A 16,458-nucleotide genomic window follows, 5' to 3' on the forward strand; every position below is an offset into this window, starting at 1 on the left:
GTGTGTACTCATGAATCGGCAGCTGATCGGGACTTTTTTTTTTTTATATCAGTCGTTATAGATAACACATCGGGAGAAGATTTCTGTACCTAACCTTACTCATTATAAGAAACAATTGCTCTGCAATTGCTTTGCCATGCAGTCCTTTCTGCCAACCTATTGGTTATGCTAGTTACTTCACTCATAAAAACAAGATACATAAATAACATGTTTGTTGGCAGACTTAAACAAAGCTTTTGAACATTGGATGGAAAGAGCCAACCTTGGATGTGTAGAGAACACTACTCTTTCACAATGTACCAGCCTACTCCTGCTACTTGCCAATAATAAGAAACCGTGTAGAGTATTAGACATGAAAATGTCATAAGATCGTAGGACATCACAAACAATAAGATTTTTACTCACCGTAAAATCCATTTCTCTGACTCCATTGGGGGGCACTGCGAGACATTGGGGTGTAGTAGTGAGCTCAGGAGTCTTGTCACTTTAACTTGTTAAGTCTGTGCACTCCTCCCCTACTTAACCCCTCCTCTCAGAGAGATCCTCAGTTTTGAATAACAAAGTGAACGTAAAGGAGGTAATAAAACCTGGACAGGTCTTAAATTATAAAGAACCATAATCAAAGTTTTCACACACAGAACTATATACAGAGCAAGGGAGGGTGCGCAGTGCCCCCCAATGGAGTCAGAGAAATGGATTTTACGGTGAGTAAAAATCTTATTTTCTCTTTCCTACCATTGGGGGGCACAGCGAGACATTGGGGATATACCAAAGCTTCCTCAAGGGTGGGAATGCTCTGGACCAGCTGCACGCATAACCCTGCGACCAAAGCTTGCATCAGCCGCCGCAAAGAATTGAAGACTGTAAAATTTGGAGAAAGTGTGGACGGAAGACCATGTCGCCGCCCTGCACAACTGCTCCGCAGACGCCCCGTGCCTGGCCGCCCAGGAGGCACCTACTGCCCTAGTAGAATGCGCCTTCAAATTTCCTGGAACGGACAGAGAAGCTGCAACGTAAGCTTCTTGAATTGTGGACGTGATCCACCTGGCAATTGACTGCTTTGAAGCAGGCCAACCCCTCTTGTTTGCGTCATATAAAACAAAAAGATCTCTGGTCTTTCTGACCTGAGATGTACGGTCTACATAAGCCTGTAGAGCTCGTACCACATCCAAGTACTGCATAGACCCTTCTGAAGAATCTTTCTTTGACTTGAACACAGGTACAACAATTTCCTGATTAAGGTGAAACCAGGAAACCACCTTAGGAACGAAAGATGGTTTAGTACAAAGGACCGCCCTATCAGCATGGAAAATAAGAAAAGGAGGGTCACAACGAAGAGCTCCAAGCTCAGACACTCTGCGAGCAGAAGCTATCGCCAACAAAAATACTGTCTTCCACGTAAGATACCTCAAGTCTATTGACCCTACGGGTTCAAATGGAGGCTTAGAAAGAGCGCAAAGAACCAAATTGAGGTCCCAGGGCTCGACAGGATGGCAAAATGGAGGTTGCATATGTAACACTCCTTGCAGGAAAATCTTAATGTCAGAATAATCTGCAATCTTTTTCTGAAAGAAAACAGAAAGGGCTGATATCTGGCCCTTAAGAGAACCCAGACGAAGACCTCTCTGAACTCCATCCTGTAGAAAATCCAACAGACGAGAAAGCTTAAATCTAGAGGAATGGAATCCTTTAGACTCACACCACAAAATATATGTCTTCCACACTCTATAATATATAGAGAATGAAGAAGGCTTTCTGGTCTTAATCATGGTAGTTATAACCTCTTGAGAGAAACCCTTAGCCTTCAGTATCAGGGTTTCAGTAGCCAGGCCGTCAAAGCCAGCTGATCTAAACCTTGGTAAAGGAACGGACCCTGAACCAGAAGATCTGCCTGCATGGGAAGCCGGAATGGAGGAGCCCCTGCTAATAATAGCAGATCTGAGAACCACACTCTGCGTGGCCGAAATGGAGCTATTAAAATAGCGAGAACTTTCTCCCTCTTCAATTTCTTTAGAACCCGGGCAATCATAGGTATTGGAGGAAAAACATACATCATCTGATATGTCCATGGAACTGACATGGCATCTATTATCTCCGCCCCTGGGTCTCGAGCTCTTGCGCCGTAGCGTGGAACCTGATGGTTCAGCCTGGACGCCATCAGATCTATGTCCGGGCAGCCAAAACGGTCCACCAAAAGGGAGAAGATCTGACTGTTCAAAGCCCATTCCCCGAAATGAAGTGAGTGTCTGCTGAGGAAGTCTGCTTCCCAATTCTTCACCCCCGGAATGTGAATGGCTGAAATCTTGGGCACTTGATGCTCTGCCCAAGACAAAATGCGCCTGGTCTCTCGCATGGCAGCCGCACTGCGAGTGCCCCCCTGGTGGTTTATGTATGGCACCGTGGTGGCGTTGTCGGACTGAATTTGTAGGGGTTTTCCTCTTAGAAATTTCTGGGCTCCTATCAGAGTATAGTACACTGCTCTGAGCTCTAGGATGTTTATTGGGAGAAGTGATTCTTGAGGGGACCAGAGACCCTGAAGCCTCAGAGTTCCTGTTACACCTCCCCATCCCAACAGACTTGCGTCTGTTGTGACTAGAGTCCAAGCCCAGGTCTGTAGGGATTGGCCCTTTTCCAGATTGGTTTGGGACATCCACCAGACAAGAGACAGCCTTGTGGATCTGGACAGACGAATAATCTGCCTGTCTAAATTGTATAAACTGCGCAAAAGGGACTGCTTTGAAAACAGAGACCATTGTCCCCAAGAGTTTCATACAACTGAGGACTGAGACTCTCTTCTTCATAAGCATGGCTCTGGTCCTCTTCTGTAGAGCTAAGACCTTTTCCCTTGGAAGGTAAACTCTCAGAGACTGAGTATCGAAAAGCAGACCCAGAAAACACATTTGTTGGGCTGGAACAAGAGATGACTTGGGTAAGTTCAACACCCAGCCCTGACTCTGAAGAAACTGTATGATAGATAAGGTATAATTGTTATACCCTTCTGCCGCAAAAGACCGGCCATGATGGCCATAATCTTGGTAAAGACTCTGGGGGCAGTAGCTAGACCGAAAGGGAGAGCCCTGAACTGGAACTGTGCGTCTCCTACTGCAAACCGAAGGAGACTCTGATGTCCCTCTCATATCGGTACATGTAGATAGGCATCCTTGATGTCTATGGACGCTAAGAACTCACCTTCTCCATCCCTGCTATTACAGAGCGAAGGGATTCCATGCGGAATTTCTGAATAGTCAGCTGTTTGTTTAATGACCGAAGATTCAGAATGGGCCGGAAGGACCCATCTGGCTTTGGTACCAGAAACAGGTTCGAGTAAAAACCTAGACCTCTTTCTAGAGGAGGAACCTGAACAACAACCTGCGCTGTTAGAAGTCTTTGAATAGCTTCCTGAAGCGCCACCCGTCTGAGGGGACAAGAGGGGAGAGGGGTGATAAAGAATCTGTGACAGGGGGAGTAGGCAAGGTCTATCACATAGCCCCTGGATACAATCCCTCGAATCCAGAGATCTGGCGTGGATTTCCACCACTGATCTCTGAACTGAAAGAGACGAGCTCCTACTTGATGCTCCCCCTGAACAGCCCCGTCATGCGGAGGGCTTATCTGCTGGGCGAGAAGAACCTCCTCTGCCTCTGATAGCAGGCGCCCTAGGCGCTGAGTACTGCCCTCTGTTAACGTTACCCCCTTTTAGAGTCTGCATCCACCGACCATGTCCGTAACCATAGGTTACGCCGAGCTGCTACAATCAGGGCAGATGCCTTAGCATTCACTGACACCGCATCCATAGCTGTGTTTGCCACATACTCTGAGGTCTCCAGTACCTGCTCTGCCATATCTAAGAGCTCTGTACGCGGAGTATCATCTCTAAGCCCTTTAATCAAAGCTTCCATCCATAACTGCACGGCCTTGTTGGCCCAGGCCACAGCTATATAGGGTCTAAACATACTTCCCACAGCAGTGTATGCTGAGGGAAGGGCAGAATCACACTTTTTATCTGTGTAATCCTTGAGGGCTATCCGTTCTTGGACAAGAATAGCAGATGAAGAAGCTAAACGGGCCACCGGGGTATCCACCTTAGGAGATGATTCCCACTTTACCGTGTCCTCAGCTGGCAGAGGATAAAGGGATTTGAACTTTCCTGGCATCAAAAATTGTTTACTTGGTCGCTGCCAAGCCTCAGAAATAATCTCCAACATCTCTGGAGAATGGGGGAATGTAGCCAACTGCGCTTTAGCTCTTTTAAATAGAGAGACACCCTTGGGCGCTGAGGGCTCAGGATCAGCATACCCTAATGTATGAGTCATAACGACATTCCCCTTCCGTGTTCAAATCTACCTCACCTTCCTCTGCCGAGGAGAGATCAGAATCCTGTTCTAGGTCCAGACCTGCGTCAACAACAGCTCTCTTACTCCTCTGGGAAACGGATAATAACCTGTCTTCCCTCTGGGATGACCCCTCCTGTGATGTGGAAGCATATTCCTCAGACTGACTGCCTATGCGTGTAAGTGGGATAGTGTTCTCACGTACCTCTGTTACGCGCAGCATAACGGTCGTCAGTCTTTCCACAGCTGAAGAGAAGGATTGCAGCCAAGGCGGTTCCACCACTGCAGGCGATGCCCCCTGGACTGGGCTGTCACGCACCTGAGCCTCCGCAGTACAAGCTGCGCAAAGGGCGTCTCGGTCTGTGTGTCCAACAGAAAGTTTTGTATTACATTTTGAACAGGTAAAATACATAACAGAAGGCACAGAGCGACCCTTGCTTTTGGCTGTCCCCTTCTCAGCCATTGTCCTATTTCTTAAAATAATTATAGAAATGTAGACAAAATGAGACTATAACACGTCCCTTGTGCTAGGAAGTCTCTTTAGAAAAAAAGCACCACTCCAAATAACAAAAAAGGTTGTACAGTACTGTCTGTGAAAATTCCTATAACATGAAATAACTCACATGACAAATGCATACACATGTAAAACCTTCACAAAACACTCTACTAGTCATACAAGCCTGATTCTGTAAGGCAGTTATGTCTGTCGGTAGAGGAGAGGCAAAGCAGAGGCTCTGGCCAGCGCTGACACGCTGTTCACTTCAGTGTTCCCACGAGTAGACTCGGTCCTGCGCGCGGGAAGGACAGGCTGGGAGGAAGGAAGTTTTCTCGATCACTCTCCTCCCATTCCTGCTGCTTCTGCCCGCCCTGCTTGCCTCCGCTTCCAGGCCCCATCAAGCTCCGCAAAATGGCCACCATGAAGCGCTGGACTCGCGCTATTATAATATTAAGTGCCCAGCAGCGCGAGCCCTGTAAAGCGGACCGACTCACCTCTTATGAGTGTGAGCGCCGCTATGTCCCCAATCTTTTAAACCTGCTTGTTGTCTTTCTAGGGGCGAGCGGGGACCTGCCGGCAAGGACGCGGCAGAGGAGAAGAGGCTGAAGCACTCTTTCTCCCTCTGACCGCTAAACTGTGGGGAACTGTGGCCGCGGAATACCTCCGCTAAAACAGGCTCTTACCCTGCTTGTAGAATTTAAACACTAAACGCTTCTACACAGTCCCCTTCCCTAACTAACTATGGAAATTCCGGCAGAGGGTGCAAGGTAACTGAGCGCTAGGCTTCTGATACCTGCGCTGAGGGTCCCCAGAGAGCAGAGCTATGTCTTACTCACTGTTTTCCTGGGTCTTCACCGAACCCTGCGCTGCACCTATAGGACAAAAAATAAAAACATGTTCAACCTATAAGACTAAACAGAGTATAGGCAGGAGCCTATACTTTAGTGACCTAACTCTCCAGTCACTTAGAAAAAACTGAGGATCTCTCTGAGAGTAGGGGAGGAGTGCACAGACTTAACAAGTTAAAGTGACAAGACTCCTGAGCTCACTACTACACCCCAATGTCTCGCAGTGCCCCCCAATGGTAGAAAAGAGAAATACACAATCTCTTTATTTACCAGCCGAGAACATAGGATTGGTGAAAGAGCACAAGCCAAGTCAACAGGCATAAAACAATTTTTATACCAAAACAGAACTTAACAAGTTTGCTACACAACATGCCGTTGTTATTAAAGAGGTTGCCCACTTTGGGACCAGCTACACTTTATATAATGCCTCAAACCACCCATGTAAATGACCCGTGGGCTGGATTGTGTTGTTCATTAGCTGTGTGCGGAAACAGCTTTCAGCACTGAAGCAGCAGCAGTTTTAGGGATTACATTTGCTTGTATGGGAGAAGCATAGTGAAAGCGTATAGTGGATGGGTGTAGGATTCATTCCACCCTCCCATTTTAGCAGATTTGAATTATCCAGTCTCAGGTGCTTTGTCAGCTCGAAGACAAAGTCGTCAGGCTACTCTTAACAATGCGGATTTCAGGGGAGTGCCAACAACTGAGGGAAGTGGGAGGAATTAAAGTACAGCTTATACCAAAAAGGACAATGCTTTTAATGAAAGTTGCTGTGCTATGCTGTTATCAGCTATTTTAGGTTCAGAAATGTTTCCTGTTAATCCTACATGTCTGCAGTACATAAAAAAATATGGATAGCCACATCTGAAACTCTTCGTTCTAATACATTACGGAAACATTTCACTAATTGCTTTCAAAAAGCAAAAATGCTTCAACATCTCATATATTCTTCCTTTAAACTTTAAAACCCATTAATCAATTGCTTCCCCCTGGTATCTTTTATGACTGAAAGGCCACATACTGAGATTAAAGACTTCTGTATGACATTTAGTTTTACAGAAACGAAAAGAGGCAGAAAGCAGAATAAATGATAGTACCTTTATGTAGCTTTATTTTATTTTCAAAAAACTTCTTTCTATGACTTACATGAGGTTTCATTAAAGCATCATCTTAATTGGTACAAGGGTTGCTAAACAGGCAAGTCAATGACTGAAAAATATATCCAATTTTATAATATTATTAAAACATATTTTAATATTTTTTACAAAGTAGCAAGATAATCTGTACAGTAATAGTACTCAGTACTATTCAGCACAGAGAACCATATTTCTCTGCAAGTGTGCTAAGATGAACAATACACTGATGAGGACAAATTGGCCTGATAAAAGGTATGAGTGGCCTCAAAATGATCAGATTACCAAACGATGATCATGTCTTAAAATGTGTCATCTGCTTACTTCACAACAGAAGTGGCCTTTGTGTGACCAGCATTGGAAGAAGTGGGAGCTGATTAGCAATACTGGGTAATACAGACAGACAGACAGAGGTAAGAAGGCCCTGCTTGCAATCTTACAATCTGCGATCTTCCTTAAAGGTTCTCCTAATCCTATTTGGTTCATCTAAAAATATAAACTTACAACCACTCCAATAAGACACATACTTTATGAGCTTTTAGCAATGTTAACCTGTTCTTACCATATTTTGGTTGCATTCCTTAACATTCTCTATACACCAAAAGCTGCCATAATTCTATAGCCCAGTAATCACTGGATGTTATCTCCTCCGTGAAGCTCTCTCTAATACTCTTTATGCCATTTCACCAATTTTAATTATGTTATGTTCTACTATTTGTGCTTCTGCAATACTATTGTGTACAACGAATATATTTTTAAAAAAAATATTTTGAAAAAGCATCTAAATTTACTAATCTGTGTATGTTAATGACAATAATATGCTACATTTTAGACATTAAAAATTGAAAACTGAGCTTGCTCCAAATAGTTACATTAGGAAATTAGCGAATGCAATGGATTGAGAATGCTCAACTCTTAAATTCTCTCTATGCAAAAAGGATCCCCATGCATAAGATATTACTTCTAAGATGTCAACAAATTTTATCATAATAATAATAAAAAAAAGATGTTCAGATATGTAACACACCACCCTATATTTTAGCACTATATTAGATATCCAACTGTGCTGCAGCAAGAACAAGAAGCAAGCAGACTATGACTGCCCTCTGGTGGTAAGAACTTTACAGTTGCAGAAAACAAAAAAATATTTGAGGGTTTATAGTTATATTTTACATTTGGACGTATGGGTAACATACTCAGTTATGTTCTCATGCTTATGACAAAAAGACTACATTCACTTTGTAGTGAAACGCATTGAAGAACATCAAAATGAAGGCACCCATTTTCATGAGTTGCTACTGCAATAGGAATGCATTCACATAACTATAAAATAATTAAAAGGTTAAAAAAAAAAAAAAAAAGGCCCCTCTACCCACTGGTGGTACTCAGCATATGTATGCTGACTACCCTGACAAGACTTACCCCAACATGAGGACTCAGAAGGGCTCACCGATGACGACTTCTCTTCAAACTGACTTCAGCCAATCACGATCGAGTAAGAAGCCGGCTCCACATGACGTCATTCCCCATGGCGACGGGATTATCGCTGATGTTGAGGGGGTAATGTAAGTATGCACCCATGTACAATGTAGAAGGCTTTGTAAACTGCATTGTACATGAGTTCATACTTACATTACCCCCTTAACATAAGCAATAATCCCATCGCCATGGTGAATGACATCAAGAGGAGTCGGCTTCTTACTTGATCGCGATTGGCTTAAGTCGCTTGACGAGGAATCGTCATCGGTGACGGTCGGGAAGGAGCCTTTCAGAGTCCTCTTGTCGGGGTACATAACCCACCCCTACCCACACAGTGGCCTCGTGGTTAGCACTTCTGCCTCACAGCACTGGGGTCATAAGTTCGATTTACGACCATTGCCTTATCTGTGTGGAGTTTGTATGTTCTCCCTGTGTTTGCGTGGGTTTCCTCCAGGTGCTCCGGTTTCCTCCCACACTACAAAAACATGCTAGTAGGTTAATTGGCTGCTATCAAATTGACCCTAGTCTCTCTCTGTCTGTCTGTGTGTGTATGTTATGGAATTTAGACTGTAAGCTCCAAAGGGGCAGGGACTGATGTGAATGAGTTCTCTGTACAGCGCTGCGGAATTAGTTGTGCTATATAAATAACTGATGATGATGATATACACTTGATCCCATGGGACTGGGGGGGCCTGGGTTAAAGCCCACTGTTCTATGCTGGGGATGTCATGATGTCTTACCCCCCACAGCATCAGTGGAGGGTGCAGCATTTTTAAGATTTCCAAGGCAAATGGGACACCTAGGCTAAGGCTCACAGGGACTTGAAACTATATTTGTTTTGCCGAACACCTCTCTTGGGTTGGCAACACCCTTTTTTCTACAGAACACAGGGAAGCCATATTGAGCTCCTGGCCACCAGTTGTACTAATGTTTGTACGACTATCACGGTGGTCCCAACACCAGGTAATAATGGTATTCATTCTTTTTTTGTTTACTGCATTAATTATTTTTAAATTATTTTCCTGCACTTATTATAAATTCCTATTTTTTCTGATTTAAAGTCTGTTGATGCATCAAAGATAGAAAACACTTCAGTGCTCTGTTAAGTTTACAACACAATGTGTAAATTATACAACTACAAACAATTTGTTAAATTTTTAACAAAGATATGAATGGCCCAATAAAACTGGAGAAGTGTTAAAAAAGCTCATAATAAATGTTCTACTTTGTTCTGGGAACAGATGTCTAACAGTAAAAGATTTCTAAATGGTCAAATGTTGTCCCTCCAAGGTTTTTCTGAGGTTTCATGTTTCTCAAATAATTATATGTAAAAGTATGAACTTACAATGGATCTTAGATGTGCGGGTTTGGTTATTGGCTTAATGACGCGTCTTTTATCAATTCCTTTGCTTTCATTGGTAGACTGAGGTTGGCTTGTATTTACTGATTTTCCATCAAGTTCCTAGACAAAAATATAGAAAAAAAAACCCAACATAAATATGCAACTTATATTTAATGATTGATTTTCAAAGACTAAAGGGAGCATTTTGCCTAGTAGTAAAACACCCAGTTTTAGTATTTAGCAACAAGATTTCTCATTACCTACAGTTAGATATTACTATAATGTAGTATTTAAGTGACAGGCATGTCCCTTTAATCATGTCATATTTAGCAAGATTTGCCTAAGTAAAGTCAGAATGTGTCACTTCAGATTGAATGAATAAATATCCTCCATTGATAATAATTTACAAAAATTGAGTGGTAAAACTAGTTTAATCAAAATAATTATTGTTCCCTAAAGATACAGAAAGGATTTTAACATCTATAATTGCCCTACTTCCAATGAGTGATAAATCAATAAATATAGGAAGTAGAATATAAAGTGTGTTTAAAAACAAATCTATGACGGATGAGCAGTTAAAATATATAAATAATTACATTAATAGCTGTCAAATTGATTAGTATGTTTATTCTGGATTTATATCTAATTATAAGACAACATTAAAATAATAAATATAACAAGCTTCTATTATATTTAACTGTCCACAACTAAAAACATAAATATTGATACTGACCACTTTGTTTTTGTCAATGAGGAAGTATTGCCCTTCTAAACTGGCAGTAAGAAATCCAACGGCTGTCAGATCACTATATTCTAAACTGCAATGTCCCCATCTTCCTCAATTAATGTATAAGTGGGAAACCCAAGAGGGACCTTGGCCCTAGACCAGTTAGATCTGGAGAGAGGATCACAGATATTTGTGGAAACAAAAGACCCACTAAATCATTGGAAAACAGCTAAGTGATATTTTCTCATGTAACTTATGACACCTGATTTCACCCAAAATACATTTTTTATATTTGAGAGGAATTATCCTTTAATGATGTTACATCATTGAGTGTAGGCTTGCTGTCTGGAATAAGTTCATTCATACAACTCTCTCATTAACACTTTTTTAGAAAGGTTAGCAAAAAGGAGACTTACGGCTAAATTTACTAAACTGCGGGTTTGAAAAAGTGGTGATGTTGCCTATAGCAACCAATCAGATTCTAGCTGTCATTTTGTAGATAGTACTAAATAAATGAAAGCTAGAATCTGATTGGTTGCTATAGGCAACATCCCCACTTTTTCAAACCCGCAGCTTAATAAATCTAGCGCTTTGTATAGTCACAGTAGGTTCTCAGAGGTTTCCCCTATTACCAGCACTAATAGATACAATTTAACCTGAATAGAAATATAATTTACTATTAAATTTACTATTAAATCCATTTTTCGAGGATCTATTGTTGTTTTGCATTGGGAGTTCCGATTCAGTGCTCCGTGCATTTGCCTGGTCCCTCTTTTTAGGGAATGTTCTGTGAAGTTTTATGCACTGTGGGCCCCACAGGCAGCTGGGGCCCTTTTTTGGTCATCAGTGTCTGAATTATATTTTATGATGTTCAGCCAGTTGACTAGTAGAGCATTATGTAGTCAGCAACACTGAAGGGCCACAGGCCTCCCAACAGCCTGTGGTATAGTTTTGCACAATATACAGCTCATATCCCTTATACACATAGCAGCAGCAAATCAATGGACGTACCCGAGATATTTTAGCCAGTTCTGATAGTGCTTGCTTGTTTCCAGGCTCCAACTTTAAAACCATTTCAAAATCTAATAAAAAAAAAGCAAAGAGAAGCATTATATTAAAGGTTTTTTTTAGCCCGTTTCTTGGAACGAGAGGTTAATATGTAGGTTATGTAATAATGTATGTAATATAGATGTTCTAGTTGTAAGTATCTAGAAGGAGGATAGTACATGTCAAATGTCGAGAATGAGATGAATATCAATAATTTTACTTTCCTTCTTGGCTTGTCCCAGATGATTTTGAGCGTATGGTCACCAATCTCGTTCATGAGCAAAATAATTGGTGATATATATCAACGTTTATTAAAAACCAATAAAGCTAAAGAGAATTTTCTGCATGTGACACAGGGTGATTGGATTCCCAAAGGAACTAATTCTCACAAACAATAATTTTTTTTCTCTATTCAACAGGAAGCTGTGGATCACAGAGATAAAGCGCAAATTGGGAATAGCACCACAGATTATACTCTTGCGATCAGGGCCCTTTGTTAGTTTTACCCAACCTTGTTTTATGGTTGTGTATAGTGGCACTATATAAATAAATGTTGCATAATAATAATAATAATAATAATAACAACAACAACAACAATCTTCATCATATCACTGGAAAAAGTTTGACATCTTAGAGAAACTAGAGTGATTTCCCATCTTGTCAAAACTAAAATTCTTAACACCTTAATTTCCAAAGGATTTTTACCCCTTCATGACGAGAACAATTTTCACACTTCTGTCATCCATAAAACTACACAGGAAAACACATTTTACTAGCAACAAACAAGTACCATACAGGCATGTTAACGTAATTACAACCTAATTTAAGGTGGATGCAGGCGCAGATATGTATATCTTTTAGGTGATCAATCTTTAGTACAGAAATCGGTGTTGGTGATGAAGGCTTTTTTTGCAGGCTGGGCCTGTCACATTATGCAAGGTAGAGATTACCTGTTCTAGTGTGACAAAGCCAGCCTGTCATATCTAAGAATTTTGAGGGGGCACCCAATGTTGTTCATCCCACAGAAATAGGGCCAACCAGCCCAGGCTATTAGGCGCTTAGATCACTTTGGGGATAAAGGAGTGACATTTTTTTTTTTAAAATTTATATAGCTCTTTATTTTAAAAATACCATTGATGGCGTCTCATCATGATACGCCTAAAAATGTATTATATGCTTTAAATATATGTGCATGCAGCATGATGCATTTAACATATTATCTCAAGATATGTGCAACTAAGAGAAAACATGCAAATATGACATGGATTTTCCGAGAAGATTTTGGATGCAAATGTGTCCAACTCAGCATCAGGCCCATTCTATCTAAAAGTAAATATGCAGAGAATAAAGGTTCTCTATGGAGAATAATTTATCTTTATTATAGGGCTGGTATTAACATTAGGTCCAACAGACCCATACCTATTAGTCATATTATATGCTTTATTCATCTTCTTTATTGCAGTAAGCAAATACATTCTGCTTGACCATAACATCATTCATCTCCTGCACAAACCTCCATGTCCACCTGTCTAAGTCAGACAGATCACCTTAAACAAACTTACGCTACTCTGCACTGTCCTGTGCCAGTCCATATAGCCCAATATGCTACAATGTGATCTCATAAGGCAGCTTGTGATGTTATGATGAATACAGTATGGTGCAGGCAGGGCCGTATTAAGGGAATGGAGGCCCCTGGGCTAAGGGGGCCTCCATTCCCCTGTGAGGGCCCCCCTGAGATCTCCTCAGTAAGGAGACTACAGCGCACCGGAGAAGGACCGCAGTGAAAGTGATCAGCAGCACTGATCGCACCGGGGCCGCCCCCGCCCCCGACCGATCAATACTGCTGCTGAGCACTTTCAAGGGCCCCCTGGATGCCATAGGCCCCTGGGCTGTAGCCCAGTTAGCCCTATGGTTAATCCGGCCCTGGGTGCAGGAAACACAACAATGATGCAAGTGTGGAAAAGGGTAAATGCAGATCTGATAGTGTCTGTTTATTATTATTCCTGGTGTTTAAAATTTTTAGAATAACTGACACATATGAGAAATATTTATAAAATATAGGGAAATGGATCTGTGAAGTAGTAAGACTATGATGAAGTGCATATAAAATGATGTGACCAAGTATAGATACTTTTGCTCTCTCTAAAGCTGTAACTCCAGATCATGCCTATATGTTATGTTTTCACAGTATTATAAACACAAAAATAATCAATTTATTTAAAAAGGGTACATTTTCTCTTTAACTTCACCCAGGATCACATGTCTTATGCAGTGATAGACTAATGAGAGAGAAGTAAAGGCCATGTTTGTTTATAGATTCCATTATCAGGTTAGGGAGAAATGTTTGTGAGGAGTTTAATTTGGATAATTACTATTGAAAAGCACTAAATTATATTGAGCAAATTTATACACCATTGATTACAATGCCTTAAATACATTTCAAAAAAACAGTTTGTATTGATCACCTTCTTTTGCCTCCATCAGTTTTCTGAGCATTACTCTTGCAGTCCCTCTTCTAGCAAAAGCTTTACCATATGTGATGTCTAAAGCTATAGCTTGCGTACAGTCTTCTTCTGCTTCCTTGTATCTAAAAGTACATACAAGGGAAGAAATTATATTAAGCACAAAATGAAAAGCAGGTATTGATTCACAACATTTAACCTTCTTTGACCTTTGTTTGTACTATCAGGATAGTAAAGGTCACTCAATTCACAGACATGTCACTAAAGGAATTACTTAGAGATTGCTCAGTGATAGCTGAACACTACATAGTTAACAGACAAAAAGGACCTTAACATTGGAAAACATCACTATAGAGAAGACATCAAGGATTCATAATTCAACTTTCAAACATTTACCATATACCAAAAATTCCACATCCAACTCTTGGGCACAGGGCCCTCTATATGGTAAGCGTACATGCCTCATAGCCAGTTACATAAATGTAGACCCTACTGCACAGTCCCCATTGTTAGTAATATGTATCGCAGTGTCCCCCAATGGTAGGAAAAATAAAATATTTTTTAATCCCCCCCCCCCCCCCCACTTGCAGTTGGAGAATAGGGTATTTGTTGCATTCAAGAAAACACTTAACAAGATGCTATTGCTGCAGATCATACCCTCATGAATTCATTAGTGCTTCCTGATGCCTATTTTGCTATATGTTCACGGAGCCAAAGGGGATAGCTCATAGTTGACAACTCTCCAGGAATGTCCAGGAGACTCCCGCATTCCTGCGAGTCCTCCCAGACTCCCGAGAGAGAAGGGCAACCTCCCGAATCCTGCTCACTTAGTGAAGTGCACACCCTTTGCTGTAATAGGCTGAAAATGATGATGGTTAGCTGAGGGGAGGGGCCAACTACAATATTTGTATGACCACACCCCAGGAGGGGAGATCTCAGAAGATGACAAGTATGGGATAGCCTTCTGGTTCAGCAGCAGTTCAGTAAACAGTTAGCAGCCTCCTGAGGCACTTATAAGCAGGTCTAGACAAATGTATAAACTTAGAAGCCTGCTTCAAAAGTTAAAAGCCATTGTATGCTAACTCACATATGATTCCAGGTAAAATATGCTGAGCAACATCTGGTGCCAAGCAGAATATGCAGAGGTGCCAGTATTAGTCAAAAATGTAACATAAAAGTATAAATGTGAACAGGTAATAAATGCAATTGTACAGTATTTAAGTGATGTGCAGCTCCAAAGTCTGTGCAAAGTCTAATATGTAGACCCATATGTGGTGAGAGGTAAAGTGTTTCTAAGCAAATACAATTACGCAAACAAAGGTTGTGTATCTTTTCAATTCTGACTAGTTGATAAGTGAAGGCTAATGATGACTCACACAGATGTATAATGGCTTCTCTGTGAATATGCTCATTATGCATGACAGAATGGATACAAATTGTACACAAGTCAGGTTGCTACAACTAGATATGAAGTACATCATATGTCTAATATGGGGCAGGGGGAAGGCTACCTGGTAATATCAGAAATGGTAACAATAAAATCAGAATTTCCACTAAATCTACAAAGTTGCCTTCTATGAAAAATGTACAGTCAAACGTGTATGTGTACAATTTAACGTATCCGACATCAATTTGTGGTGTCAAATAGATGCACATTACCATTCCTTTTGTAAAGGTTTTACACTTCTCCAAATTCCTGATTGTAAAAGGTTAAGCTTACAGGGTTTGTTAGAATTATTGGGTTCTGGATTCCCTGACCATATAATGTTAATTTGACATGTTGATTCATAACAAGTTTACGTACAATGTCAAACATCTTAAGGCCTGTCAGGTTTTTACATATGTATTAGGTCACAATTTTGGATACATTTGTATTTTAGTTGTGCTCTACCCAATCATGCCCTTGGAGAGAAAGTGTTCCAGCCAATCAAAGAGAAGTGTATCATCTGTAGTGCACCCATTGTTTGAAAAGGATACTTACTTTTGAATCTTCAGATATGCCATGGCTCGATTTGCTGGTAACAGTGCATTTGTACCATCTGCTGCAATGCCTTGTGTGTAGCACTCAATGGCAATTTCATATTTTCCTTCTTTAAAGTAAGCATTGCCCTGAAGGATAAAGCATTTTGTCATATGAACAATAAACTTGCAACATAACAATGTAGAATGGAATATGAATGGAGGTTATAAAAAAAAAATTGTGTCAAGCACAAGGATGAAAAGAATGAAAGTTTATTGTTATTAGAATTCATATAAATTATTTTTCATACAGTGTATGATTTATTATAAAAAAAAAAAAAAAAAACAAAGCCCCAAAAAACTTCTATATACAGCCCTTGAGCGGCCTGCCTTTTCCTTAAAACCTGTTGTATGGGCAGTGCTCCCGTCACTGTGGAAAAAGGCAGGGGTTACTATACAGAAGCATCTGCATAACAACCTGACAAGTGTGGGCACTCTAAAGATGAATGTGTGACTCACAAAATACAAAAAGCCTTTCCGACATGGGACAAGCCATTATTTAGCAATAAGTGTTCTACAAGATAAATATAGTCTCAAGTAAGTAATGTCAATGTTTCTTAAAATGAAAGAAATG

General features: G+C 40.9%; 1 protein-coding gene across 2 annotated transcripts in view; it reads right to left on the reverse strand.

The window, feature by feature from the left end:
- The window catches only part of RPAP3 (RNA polymerase II associated protein 3), a 56,869-nt gene that overhangs the window by 24,613 nt on the left and 15,798 nt on the right, over positions 1-16,458 (reverse strand). For both annotated transcript variants that reach the window (XM_075209092.1, XM_075209091.1), the window contains exons 9-12: positions 15,847-15,974; positions 13,869-13,990; positions 11,368-11,438; positions 9,633-9,749 (exon numbers count right to left, since the gene is read on the reverse strand). In XM_075209092.1, the coding sequence (XP_075065193.1) occupies positions 9,633-9,749; positions 11,368-11,438; positions 13,869-13,990; positions 15,847-15,974 (438 nt within the window). The remainder of the gene's footprint in view (positions 1-9,632; positions 9,750-11,367; positions 11,439-13,868; positions 13,991-15,846; positions 15,975-16,458) is intronic.

Source organism: Mixophyes fleayi, chromosome 4 (assembly GCF_038048845.1).
Source record: "Mixophyes fleayi isolate aMixFle1 chromosome 4, aMixFle1.hap1, whole genome shotgun sequence".
NCBI lineage: Eukaryota > Metazoa > Chordata > Amphibia > Anura > Limnodynastidae > Mixophyes > Mixophyes fleayi.